This window comes from Lipophrys pholis, assembly GCF_963383615.2.
Source record: "Lipophrys pholis genome assembly, chromosome: 8".
NCBI classification, from domain to species: Eukaryota; Metazoa; Chordata; class Actinopteri; order Blenniiformes; family Blenniidae; genus Lipophrys; species Lipophrys pholis.
The window spans coordinates 30633781-30646373 of record NC_137630.1 but is presented as its reverse complement, the minus strand read 5'-3'; the positions used below and the strand labels follow the sequence as shown (position 1 = coordinate 30646373).

The 12593-nt window shown below is 47.6% G+C and overlaps 1 protein-coding gene across 2 annotated transcripts in view; it reads left to right on the top strand.

Moving 5' to 3' along the window:
- The window catches only part of itpr3 (inositol 1,4,5-trisphosphate receptor, type 3), a 35627-nt gene extending 25385 nt beyond the window's left edge, over nucleotides 1-10242 (top strand). The window contains exons 39-60 of one of the 2 annotated variants that reach the window (XM_080469206.1): nucleotides 83-191; nucleotides 1228-1321; nucleotides 1493-1668; nucleotides 1803-1962; nucleotides 2408-2622; nucleotides 2715-2915; nucleotides 3381-3491; nucleotides 3576-3671; nucleotides 3863-3964; nucleotides 4100-4183; nucleotides 4346-4456; nucleotides 5012-5204; nucleotides 5435-5554; nucleotides 6285-6460; nucleotides 6619-6783; nucleotides 6879-7068; nucleotides 7615-7728; nucleotides 7872-7987; nucleotides 8724-8889; nucleotides 8972-9132; nucleotides 9236-9397; nucleotides 9685-10242. In XM_080469206.1, coding sequence (XP_080325332.1) covers nucleotides 83-191; nucleotides 1228-1321; nucleotides 1493-1668; nucleotides 1803-1962; nucleotides 2408-2622; nucleotides 2715-2915; nucleotides 3381-3491; nucleotides 3576-3671; nucleotides 3863-3964; nucleotides 4100-4183; nucleotides 4346-4456; nucleotides 5012-5204; nucleotides 5435-5554; nucleotides 6285-6460; nucleotides 6619-6783; nucleotides 6879-7068; nucleotides 7615-7728; nucleotides 7872-7987; nucleotides 8724-8889; nucleotides 8972-9132; nucleotides 9236-9397; nucleotides 9685-9801 — 3139 coding nt within the window. In that variant the 3' untranslated portion in view covers nucleotides 9802-10242. Of the gene's footprint in view, nucleotides 1-82; nucleotides 192-1227; nucleotides 1322-1492; nucleotides 1669-1802; nucleotides 1963-2407; nucleotides 2623-2714; nucleotides 2916-3380; nucleotides 3492-3575; nucleotides 3672-3862; nucleotides 3965-4099; nucleotides 4184-4345; nucleotides 4457-5011; nucleotides 5205-5434; nucleotides 5555-6284; nucleotides 6461-6618; nucleotides 6784-6878; nucleotides 7069-7614; nucleotides 7729-7868; nucleotides 7988-8723; nucleotides 8890-8971; nucleotides 9133-9235; nucleotides 9398-9684 lie in introns of both variants that reach the window. The other variant, XM_080469205.1, reaches the window with a different exon arrangement.
- The last annotated feature ends 2351 nt before the right edge of the window (nucleotides 10243-12593 follow it).

Genomic DNA, 12593 nt, shown 5'->3' with positions numbered 1-12593 from the left:
GTGTGTGTGTGTGTGTGTGTGTGTGTGTGTGTGTGTGTGTGTGTGTGTGGGTCTGTGTGTCTGTGTGTGTGTGTGTGTTCAGGCTCATCCAGCACACCAAGTCTCTGATGTCGTCTGATGAGAAGCTGTGTATCAAGGTGCTGCGGATGCTGCAGGAGATGCTGATCAGGACGCTGGACTTCGATGACAAGGTCGGTTCCCAAAGCAGACGAAGTTCACATCTGATTTTTATATTATTATTATTTCTATATTATAATATTAACACATTATATCCTGACAAATAAACGGGTCGTATCCACAAAAAAAGAGTGTATCAGTAATACTTTGATCATGTTTAGCGTGTAGCATCGCCACTGTGTGTTATGGAATATTCATATTCCTCGTGTGTCCTCGTCCTCTGTGAATACATACTGTGTACTCTAGTATCTGTAGGACACAGTACATGCAGTATATGCTCTCCTGTGAAGGCGCCGCTCATCTTCCTGTAAGGTCAGCAGCTGGTCCGCACGCTTCTCACTGTTCAAAGGAAACATCAGAATGTCTGTTTCCTCGGATTAGCATGTAGCATGTAGCATGTAGCACGGCTCAGTGGAGCAGTTAATCTACTGAACAACGCCGGGTTGCTGGTCCGAATGTCTCTGGTGATTAAGTTGCTGGTGACGTACGAACTATCTCCTCTTGATATGTTGGCAGAGCTGTTATACTTTTGCCGTTCTCATTAATATTAAAGAAACCGCTGACATCACTCGTCCTCTCTCGCGTACATGCGGCGGGCGAAGTTGCTGACGCATGACGTCACACTGTAATACTCGTGGAGTTGTATCGGGGATCTTTCACGAGTACGAGTACTCTGTGCAGTATTGAACCTGATACGGGTATCGGTATTACTGCATCCCTGCTGACAACCGATATTAATAAATATCAATGTATCTTGATGTAAAAAAGCAGGGCGCATAATTACTTTACTAAAAAATAGACATAAGCAGTGAATTTGAACCTTTTTTTAATACAGTTGACTCAACCCTTCCTGACTATATCTAATTTATGTCACTCAAACTGAAGCAACTTTGTCTTTTTAGATCAGCAACCTGTTTTACGCTCCATTGACGTGTCTGTCTCACCAATCGGATCGTTTCGTTTCACACTCGACTTCCTGTCAGGACGCCGCAGGAGCAGTGACGATTAGCGGGATGGAGATTCCGCTGACTTCCTGTCTTGGTCTTTCAGGGAATCCCGCTGAGGAAAGTGTTGCTGCAGAACTACCTGTTCCCCAACAAGAAGAACACCCCGAAGAGCGACCTGGCAGAGCTGGGAGCTGCAGGTACACGTCAGCTTCTCCTCGCCGAGCTGCGCCGATAACAGCCCGGGTCACCTGCTCTGTGTGTGTGTGTGTGTGTGTGTGTGTGTGTGTGTGTGTGTGTGTGTGTGTGTGTGTGTGTGTGTGTGTGTGTGTGTGTGTGTGTGTGTGTGTGTGTGTGTGTGCGCGCATCAGGTGTCGAGCAGGAGCGCGACTGGGCGGCGGTGGCGACGGTTCAGTGTCGTCTGGACCGCGAGGGAGGAACGAAGCTGTTCACTGACCTGGTGATGAGCACCAAGAACGACAAGATCTTCCAGGAGAGCATCCAGCTGGCCATCTGCCTCCTGGAGGGAGGAAACACGGAGATACAGGTCTCACACACACACACACACGCACGCACGCACGCACGCACACACACACACACACACACACACACACACGCACACACACACACACACACCAGTCTACAGTCATGGCTGGTGTTAACCGATCTGTTTTCCTGCAGAACTCCTTCTACAAACTGATGATGGGCGACAACAAGTCGGAGAAGTTCTTCAAAGTTCTCCACGACCGCATGAAGGAGGCCCAGACTGACATCAAGGCCACGGTCTCTGTGAACGTGGGCGAGATGACCCACAAGGCCAACGAGAAGGAGCTGGACTCCGGTGAGCTTCAGGTTCCTCTCCAGGTTCCTCTCCAGGTTCTTCTTCAGGTTCTTCTTCAGGTTTCTCTACAGGTTCCTCTTCAGGTTCCTCTCCAGGTTCTTCTTCAGGTTCCTCTCCAGGTTCCTCTTAAGGTTTCGCTTCAGGTTCCTCTCCAGGTTCCTCTCCAGGTTCTTCTTCAGGTTCTTCTCCAGGTTCCTCTTAAGGTTTCGCTTCAGGTTCCTCTCCAGGTTCCTCTTCAGGTTCCTCTCCAGGTTCTTCTTCAGGTTCCTCTTCAGGTTCCTCTCCGGGTTCCTCTTCAGGTTCCTCTCCAAGTTCTTCTTCAGGTTCCTCTCCAGGTTCTTGTTCAGGTTTTTCTCCAGGTTCCTCTTCAGGTTCCTCTTAAGGTTCCTCTTCAGGTCACCACTTAGAGCTGAGATGAATGCTGACCCCCCCTCCCTCTCTGAAGGATCTGGCGCCCTGGTTCTTCCCGGGTCAGCAGCGCACCCCTTACTGGTCCCGGGTCAGTCCATCGCCCCGGTGACGGTCGCCGCCGCCCTGCCGGCTCAGCCGGCGGCAGAGCAGCGAGAGCTGGAGACGGAGATGGGACCGGCGGTCACCATCATGAAGCCCATCCTCAGGTTCCTCCAGCTGCTCTGCGAGAACCACAACCAGGACCTGCAGGTTGGTCCACCAGCAGCAGCAGCGAGGACCTGGACCGAGTTCAAGGTTTTAAGATTCAAAGAGCCTAAATCTGGTGACTCGTGTCTTCCTAGAACTTCCTGCGCTGCCAGAACAACAAGACCAACTACAACCTGGTGTGTGAGACTCTGCAGTTCCTGGACATCATGTGTGGGAGCACCACCGGGGGCCTGGGCCTGCTGGGCCTCTACATCAACGAATCAAACGTCCACCTCATCACCCAGACCCTGGAGACCCTCACAGAGTACTGCCAGGGCCCCTGTCAGGAGAACCAGGTAGAGCTTTACAGAGTAGAACCAAGTAGATCCTTTTTTATTTTTATTTTTTTATCAGAATCTCAGATGAGTGTCAGACTAGAGTTCTGGCTTCATACCAGTTTTAAACCATGTTGGTGTATCATCAATGATGGTTGTCAAACCAAGTAGATCCTTTTTTTTTTTTAATCAGAATCTCAGATGAGTGTCAGACTAGAGTTCTGGCTTCATACCAGTTTTAAACCATGTTGGCGTATCATCAATGATGGTTGTCAAATTTTTTTTAACTGACATTTAGACAGATTTTTAGCCTTTTTTAGAGCAGTTTAATCTTCGCATGGTTCTATACCAGTCTGAGTGTGTGTGTGTGTGTGTGTGTGTGTGTGTGTGTGTGTGTGTGTGTGTGTGTGTGTGTGTGTGTGTGTGTGTGTGTGTGTGTGTGTGTGTGTGTGTGTGTGTGTGTGTGTGTGTGTGTGTGTCTTCCAGACGTGCATCGTGACCCACGAGTCAAATGGCATCGACATCATCACGGCGCTGATCCTGAACGACATCAGTCCGCTGTGCCGGTACCGGATGGAGATGGTTCTGGAGCTGAAGGTGACTGAAGGTTTCACATGGAGAAGGTGAACCTGGAGTCCGCTCCTCATGTCTGACCGTTCCCGTCTTCTTCCTGGTTATCAGGACAACGCCTCCAAGCTGCTGCTGGCTCTGATGGAGAGTCGCCATGACAACGAGAACGCAGAGAGGATTTTATTCAACCTGCGACCACGAGAACTCGTAAGACCCACGAAAAACCTGCGTTTGCTCGCCGTCTTATACGTACCAGGGCTAACAGTGTGTGTGTGTGTGTGTGTGTGTGTGTGTGTGTGTGTGTGTGTGTGTGTGTGTGTGTGTGTGTGTGTGTGTGTGTGTGTGTGTGTGTGTGTGTGTGTGTGTGTGTGTGTGTGTGTGTGTGTGTGTGTGTGCAGATGGAGGTGATCAAGAAGGCCTACCATCAGGAGAGCGAGTGTGAGGGCTTGGAGGTCTCTCCTCGTGAGGTCGGACACAACATCTACATCCTGGCTCTGCAGGTGACCGAGCGCTGGCGTCTGATTGGTTGTGAGCGGCCGGTGGTGTCTAATTGGTTTTGAGCGGCTGGTGGCGTCCGGTGATTGGTGCTTTCAGTGGAGACGTGAGTCACGTGAGGTTTTTTTGTGTGTTTTCAGTTGGCGAGACACAACAAAGTCCTGCAAAACCTCCTGAAGCCTCTGAAGAACAGCAAAGAAGGCGAGGAGGGCATCTCCTCCATGGTACACCATCATCATCATCATCATCATCCCTGCTCTTCACTCCTACCTCTCGCCCTCTCTGACTCTGTGTGTGTGTGTGTGTGTGTGTGTGTGTGTGTGTGTGTGTGTGTGTGTGTGTGTGTGTGTGTGTGTGTGTGTGTGTGTGTGTGTGTGTGTCTACAGTTGAACCTGAACAAGCGACCTCTGTCTCAGATGTTAAAGTCAACAGCTCCAGCTGCTGTGGTGGAACAGGATCCGCTGGAGTACTACGACCAGCTCACCTCCCAGATAGAGGTACTACTGCTACTACTATTAGTACTACTTCTACTACTATTACTTCTACTGCTATTACCAGACTATAAGCCTCTACTTTTTTCACTCACTTTGAACCCTGCGGATTAAACAATGACGCGGCAAATTTATGTATTTTTACAGGTTTTATGGCACCGATACATGGGTGATGCGTTCAGGCCCATCACGTAACTCACAGTGCCGCCTTTATATGTACACTTTTTTTCTTTCTTCTTTTTAAATTTGGTGGGTGCGGCTTATATTCAGGTGCCCTCACTAGTCCGTAGAACACGTCACTCTTATTATTTTACTACTTCTACTATCACTGTTATTTTAATTACCACTGCTTCAACAATTACTACTGCTACTTCGACTACTCTTACTGTGTGGTTTCATGCCAGCAGTTAGATTTGAACCTGAAACCTTCAAAGTTGTCGTCTCTAACCTCCAGGCCGCCACTTCTACTAAGACTTGCACCTCGTTGTGAGGCCATCGTCTGAAAACAGTCGTTCTACAATCAGACGGGCTTGTTGTGATGTCACCTCTGTGTGCGCTCAGATTGTGCGAGACGACCGCAGCATGGAGCAGATCGTGTTTCCGGTTCACCCGATCTGCGAGTTTCTAACCGAGGATTCGAAGTTCCGGGTCTTCAACACCACGGAGCAGGACGAGCAGGGCTCCAAGGTCACACACTTCTTCGAGCAGACGTCCTTCCTGCATGGAGAGATGGAGTGGCAGAAGAAGCTCCGCAGTGAGCGCACGCACACAGCCGCGCGGCGTACAATAATGCTAATGCTAACAGTAACAGTGAGACAGCAGTTCTGTAACTGCACCTGCTCAGATTGGGATTGGAGTAATAGTTTACCCTGTAACGCTCAATGATGCGTGTGTGTGTGTGTGTGTGTGTGTGTGTGTGTGTGTGTGTGTGTGTGTGTGTGTGTGTGTGTGTGTGTGTGTGTGTGTGTGTGTGTGTGTGTGTAGGTATGCCGGTGTTGTACTGGTTCTCCAGGAGGATGAGCCTGTGGGGAACCATCTCCTTCAATCTGGCCGTCTTCATCAACCTCATCATCGCCTTCTTCTACCCGTACAACTCGGGACAAGGTACCACAGAGCTGACACAGCTGTGACTTCCCACCGTCTCTGTGGTACTTGAAAGCACCTGGACTCCTCCAGTGGTCACAGTATTAACAGGAGTGAAACTCCTTCTGTTGATGGTAACACCTCCGGCTTCTCTGAAGGAAGAAACAAGGAGCGTCCAGTCAGAGTTCTCTCGCTCTTCTCTCAGACGTAACCCGACTCCCCCCGGCACTCGTCCAGCGCTTTGATTCTCTTCCACTGTTTGATGTGTTCCTCATTTTACCTTCATCCTGTATCAATGAAGCTGATTTATCAACAAAAGTCACCTTGTTTCACTCTGATTGGACCGTTCAGATAGACTCAGACTATTACCAAGCAGATTATTAATCAGTCAGAAAGCAATTTGTACCAATTGGAAACCTGTCTGGAACTAGTTTAAACCTATCGGAATCTAATTTAAACCAGTCAGAAACCAATTTAAACCAGTCTGAAACCAATTTAAACCAGTCTGAAACCAATTTAAACCAGTCTGAAACCCATTTAAACCAGTCTGAAACCAATTCTAACCAGTCTGAAACCATTTTAAACCAGTCAGAAATCAACCTGAAACCAGGTTAAAAAAATTTTTTTTTAAAATCCATCTGAAAGGGATTTAAACGGGTGAGAAAACAATCAGTAAGAAAACAGTCTGAATCTAGCTTCAACCGGTCTGAAATGTTTTTTTCTTCCTCCTCCTCCTCCTCCTCCTCCTCAGCCGGAGCCATCGACGACAACATGCTGCTGATGCTCTTCTGGATCCTGATCGGTCTCTCCGTCTTGGCCTTGCTCTCTCAGCGTTACGGCCTCCAGCCACTGACCCTCGCTCTCATCCTGCGCTCCATCTACCACTTTGGCATCGGCAACACGCTCATCCTGCTGGGCTCGCTCAATGTAAACACACACACACACACACACACACACACACACACACACACACACACACACACACACACACACACACACACACACACACACACACACACACACACACACACACATATATTTCTGAAGGGTTACCACACACTCTGCTCTCCTGGCTCCGCCTCCAGCTCATCAATAAAGTTGTGTTTGTGGTGAGCTTCGTGGGGAACAACGGGACCTTCATCATGGGCTACAAGGCCATGGTGATGGACGTGGAGTTCCTCTACCACCTGGCCTACGTGCTCACCTCCACCCTGGGACTCTTCGTCCACGAGCTCTTCTACAGCATCCTGGTGAGTGAGGAAGACTCCGGTCCACCATCTCTCTCTCTCTCTCTCGCTCTCTGCTGTGGTCGGTGGATAACGTTTCCGTGACGTTCTCCGTGCAGCTCTTCGACCTGATCTACCGCGAGGAGACTCTGTTCAACGTGATAAAGAGCGTGACCCGAAACGGTCGCTCCATCCTGCTGACGGCGCTGCTGGCGCTCATCCTGGTCTACCTCTTCTCCATCGTGGGCTTCCTCTGCCTGAAGGAGGACTTCATCATGGAGGTCGACCCGCTGCCGCAGATCGCCGCAGGTGACGCCGCGCCGTCCGTCGTTGAAGCTAAAAGCTTCAGCTCAGGTTCTCATAGAAGAGGAGAGTTTAACCAAAAAACTTACTGTACATTTCTAAACTCAGCATCTCGGTTCAGATTCAAGTTCACGAGGTATAGAGGCTTTATAAAAGTAATCCTTTACCCTCTTCAGCTTCTGAGATACAAAGACTTTACAAAAGACAAAAATATTGCAGTTTATAAACTGGAATGTTCAACCTTTATGCAGACGACACAGTCGTATATATCTGTTGTACAAATCTTTTACATAACATACACAGTGAGTAACTCATAGTGTGTATTTAGTTACTTGTGACATTGTTCCCTGATGTAAAGAAAGTCAGCAGAACATTCACCTTTATGCAGACGACACCTGGATGTATGTTGCTGTTTAACCTGAAATTTCCAAACTCATCAAAGCCACAAACTAAAGTGAGAAGTTTGAATCCTCCATCGTCCTCATCGTCTGAGATCTGAAGGTTGAAAGAGTCTCGCGTGTGACTAACTGAGAACTTAACTGTCCTCAACAGCTCCTCCTCAAAGCGAAGCGTCGCAGGACTTCCTGAACTCGTGTTCTGGAGACGGCGTCAGCTGCACCGCCGAGACCGACCAAGGCGCCGCCGCCGCCGCCGAGGAGGAAGAAGGTGAGAAGTCCAGGAACCATCAGACGGTTCAAACACCAACGTCTCTTCTACAGAGGTCCTTTAGAGTGATGATGATGATGATGATGATGAAGATGATGATGAAGATGATGATGAAGTTGAGTGGTGTGTGTTGGTTCCAGGAGAGGTGGACACGGAGCGAGCGTGCGACACTCTGCTGATGTGCATCGTCACCGTGTTGAATCACGGCCTGAGGAACGGCGGCGGAGTCGGAGACGTTCTGCGAAAACCGTCCAAGAACGTAAGAGCGCGCTGCCCCCGCAGGCCGAACAGAGGAACTGCACCACCAGCTCCACCAGCTCTACCAGCTCCACCTCTGACTACACCAGCTAGACCTACAACTACACCCGCAACTACACCGAGAACTACACCGAGAACTACACTTATAACTACCCCAGCTACACCAACTACACCTACAACTACACCTCCAACTATACTTATACCTACACCAGCTATACCCCAAGTACACTTATAACTACACCAACTACACCTCCAACTACACAAGCTACATCTCCAACTACACCAACTACACCTCCAACTACACCCCAACTACACTTATAACTATACCAGCAACACCAACTACATATCCAACTTAACCAACTACACCCATCAACTACACCAGCTAACCTACACTTCACAACTACACCAAATAGACCTATAACTACACCCCCCCAATGACACCTATAACTACACCAACTACATCTATAACTACACCAGCTTCACCTCCAATTACACCAACTAGACCTATAACTACACCCCCAACTACACCATCCTGAAACAGGTTAGTTTTACCCTCCTGATGATGTTTTGTTGCAATAGTTATCTTGCTCTGAAGGATAACTCCACCAGTTACACCAACGACACTTCCAACTCCAACATCTACACCTAACATATAGAATATATAGTGAATAATTACACATGCGTTCCCTCTGTGAGGCGTGTATGAGGCCGAGCACTGTGCTCTGATTGGTTCCCAGGAGCCGCTGTTCCCGGCCCGGGTCGTCTACGACCTGCTCTTCTACTTCATCGTCATCATCATCGTTCTCAACCTGATCTTTGGCGTTATCATCGACACGTTTGCCGACCTGAGGAGTGAGAAGCAGAAGAAGGAGGAGATCCTGAAGACCACCTGCTTCATCTGTGGTGCGTACCGACCCGCCGCCCAATCGGCTGTGGGCAAGTGGAGGCCCCGCCCACTCTGACCTCACCGCATGTGTCGCCGCAGGTCTGGAGAGAGACAAGTTCGACAACAAGACGGTGTCGTTTGAGGAGCACATCAAGCTGGAGCACAACATCTGGAACTACCTGTACTTCATCGTCCTGGTGCGCGAGAAGAACAAGACGGACTACACCGGGCCCGAGAGCTACGTCGCCCACATGATCAAAGTACTGACCCTGAGTCCCCCACCCCGAGTCCTCCACCACCCCACCCCGAGTCCTCCACCCCGAGTCCTCCACCTCTGCCCCGCTAACACCGTCTCTGTTTCAGAACAACAACCTGGACTGGTTTCCACGGATGCAGGCCATGTCGCTGGTGGTTACCGACGGCGACGGCGAGCAGAACGAGATGAGGATGCTGCAGGACAAACTGGGAGCCACAATGAAGGTGGTGCTCACCCTCACCTGTCAGCTGAACGAGCTGAAGGAGCAGGTACACACACACACACACACACACACACACACACACACACACACACACACACACACACACACACACACACACACACACACACACACACACACACACACACACACACTGTAAAACATGCACACCTACACTCACCTACACCTGTAACACGTGTGTGTGTGTGTGTGTGTGTGTGTGTGTGTGTGTGTGTGTGTGTGTGTGTGTGTGTGTGTGTGTGTGTGTGTGTGTGTGTGTGTGTGTGTGTGTGTGTGTGTGTGTGTGTGTGTGTGTGTGTGTGTGTGTGTGTGTAGATGACGGAGCAGAGGAAGAGGAGACAGCGGATGGGTTTTGTGGACGTTCAAGCGGGAGCGAGCGCCGCGCTGCCTCCCAGCGCTGCCGGGGGAAACCACCAGATCTACAAGAGTTAGAGAGTGTGTGTGTGTGTGTGTGTGTGTGTGTGTGTGTGTGTGTGTGTGTGTGTGTGTGTGTGTGTGTGTGTGTGTGTGTGTGTGTGTGTGTGTGTGTGTGAGAGACAGAAATGATTATGCTTTAATAGTCATGTATTTAAGGACCACGGTCATTTTAAACACTGTAAACCAGTTTGGTAGAAACACTGGAGTTTGTGGAGAGAAAATATCTTTTAGTTTCATATAAGGAAAAGAAAGATAGGAGCAGGAGGAGGACCGGCGGAGATCGTTTGCTTGATGTTCAACGCTGACGTTTAAAAAGTGTAAAACGTAAATGTAGGTTGACGAGTTTCCTTCAGACGGACCTGCGACAGGTGACGAGGAGCCGCAGACGGTCAGGATGTGAGAGAAGCTCAAATGTTCCAAGTAAAAGCTTCAATAAAATGGTTTGATTGTGAGACGCTGCTTTTTCCTGTGTTTCCTGAACGTGCCAGCAGGTTACAGTGGTATGGTACAGCAACGGCCACTTTATATCTCAAACCAACAGCGACACACTGAAGAAAGTCACTTCTGAGCACAAGTTAGTAGATGAACTGTGGAATAGTAAATAAAAAAAACAAACAATAAAATCTTACATGAATTTACAAAGTATAATTTCAATATATGCATGTCTTGCTGTACAGTAACAGTCATCAGTACTAAACAATGATACATATTGTGTTGTGTGTATGTGTGTGTGTGTGTGTGTGTGTGTGTGTGTGTGTGTGTGTGTGTGTGTGTGTGTGTGTGTGTGTGTGTGTGTGTGTGTAAAGTATATACTGTATAAAGACTATATATTATCATATATATATAGTACTGTATGTATGTATGTATGTATGTATGTAAGAGAGAGATATGTATATGCTACATATACATTGTGTATATATGATATATATATATATAGTGTTTATACAGTATATACTTTATACACACTAAGTACAGATAGATAGATAGATAGATAGATAGATAGATAGATAGATAGATAGATAGATAGATAGATAGATAGATAGATAGATAGATAGATAAAATTGTATATACAAAGTATATTGTACATACAGTGTGTATTCTGTATATACAGTGAATTTGTTACTACTTGAGGAATGTCACCTTGAACCTGAACGTTATTGGGTTCGGCGGCAGTGCCAAACATTGATGTCGTTGTCACAGTTGGTTGCTGCGTTGCCGCGTTGCCACGTTGCTGCCCTGCAGGCTGCTGGCTCTGTGGATCAGTGGGTCAGTGGTGGAACAGCTGCACGTCCAAGAGCTGCAGGATTTCATCCAATCAGAAGAAATACCCAAGACCAGCATCGACACACACACACACACACACACACACACACACACACACTGAGGACGGTGTGCTTTGAGACAGTAACTATGGTCCACATTCCTCTGAGGCTCCACAGCAAAGCTTCAAAATCCTCCTGAAAGCCACACACACACACACACACATATACAAACACACACACACATATACAAACACACACAGTAGAATTTCCATGTGTGTGTTTTTTGAATTTGTGTGTTAGAGCATGATGGTCTATATTTAGGAGGTATTGTTCTCAACTCATCCTGCTGTCAGTGTGTGTGTGTGTGTGTGTGTGTGTGTGTGTGTGTGTGTGTGTGTGTGTGTGTGTGTGTGTGTGTGTGTGTGTGTGTGTGTGTGTGTGTGTGTGTGTGTGTGTGTGTGTGAGAGAGAGAAAGCAAAGTTTTCTACTTAAAACATACACAATATTATATATTCTAATATGTAATTTCATTAGTTTGTAGTTCATCCATTACTGCAGATTAAAAGTAACTAGTTACTTGGTAAAGTTCCTTGTCGTTTCCTGTGTTAAAAACAATCACATACAGTAAGGTGTGTTGTTGGAGGGACACCCGAGCTGAGCTGGGAGGAAGATGCTCTATAATCTCAATCGGCTGAAGTAATATTCTGAATTTAGGAGCCACTTTCCTTTAAGGTACACAGCAAATTATTTGGCTCTTGGCAAGAAGTATTTTTAGACGTGAGTAAAGTCAAGTCCTTTATTTGTCACAGACAAACAATTACAGACGGTGTAATGTCTGTTTTTAGAACAACAGTTTTCATTATAAGATCAGAAGAAGGAGAACTTAAAGCACACAACGTTGTTAATAGTAATGATGAAAGGGAAGATCATTTCTGTTGTTTTAAGTTAATTTTCCTCTTCAAATTAGTGTTTCATCTTATATTTGGGCTCCTGTTTCTGCAGTGTAGCTTTAGCTTTAGCAGTCGTCTTGCAGCACTGCATTTTCTACCTTTGACTGTCACACAAAGTCACTTATAGAGGTCGACGTACAGCTTGTGTATCGTGTGTGTGTGTGTGTGTGTGTGTGTGTGTGTGTGTGTGTGTGTGTGTGTGTGTGTGTGTGTGTGTGTGTGTGTGTGTGTGTGTGTGTGTTTTGTAATGTCATGCTGAGTGACAGCAGGGGATTGTGGGATTGTGGGATTGAGCGGACTAACTCGGGGTTCCTGTGGCGTCTCTGTAGTTCAACTAAAATAAGTTTATAACTTTGGCTCATTGTTCTGAGATTTACTGAGCTCCCCCAGTGTGTGTGTGTGTGTGTGTGTGTGTGTGTGTGTGTGTGTGTGTGTGTGTGTGTGTGTGTGTGTGTGTGTGTGTGAGACAGGTGTGTGAGTGTTTGCTGTGCGGAGGCTTTACGTCGTATTATGTCAGCATTAACACAGGCACAAGTGCTGCCCGTGAGTTTCGGCGTTACACAACTTGAGCTAAACGTTAGTAAATATTTGCTCA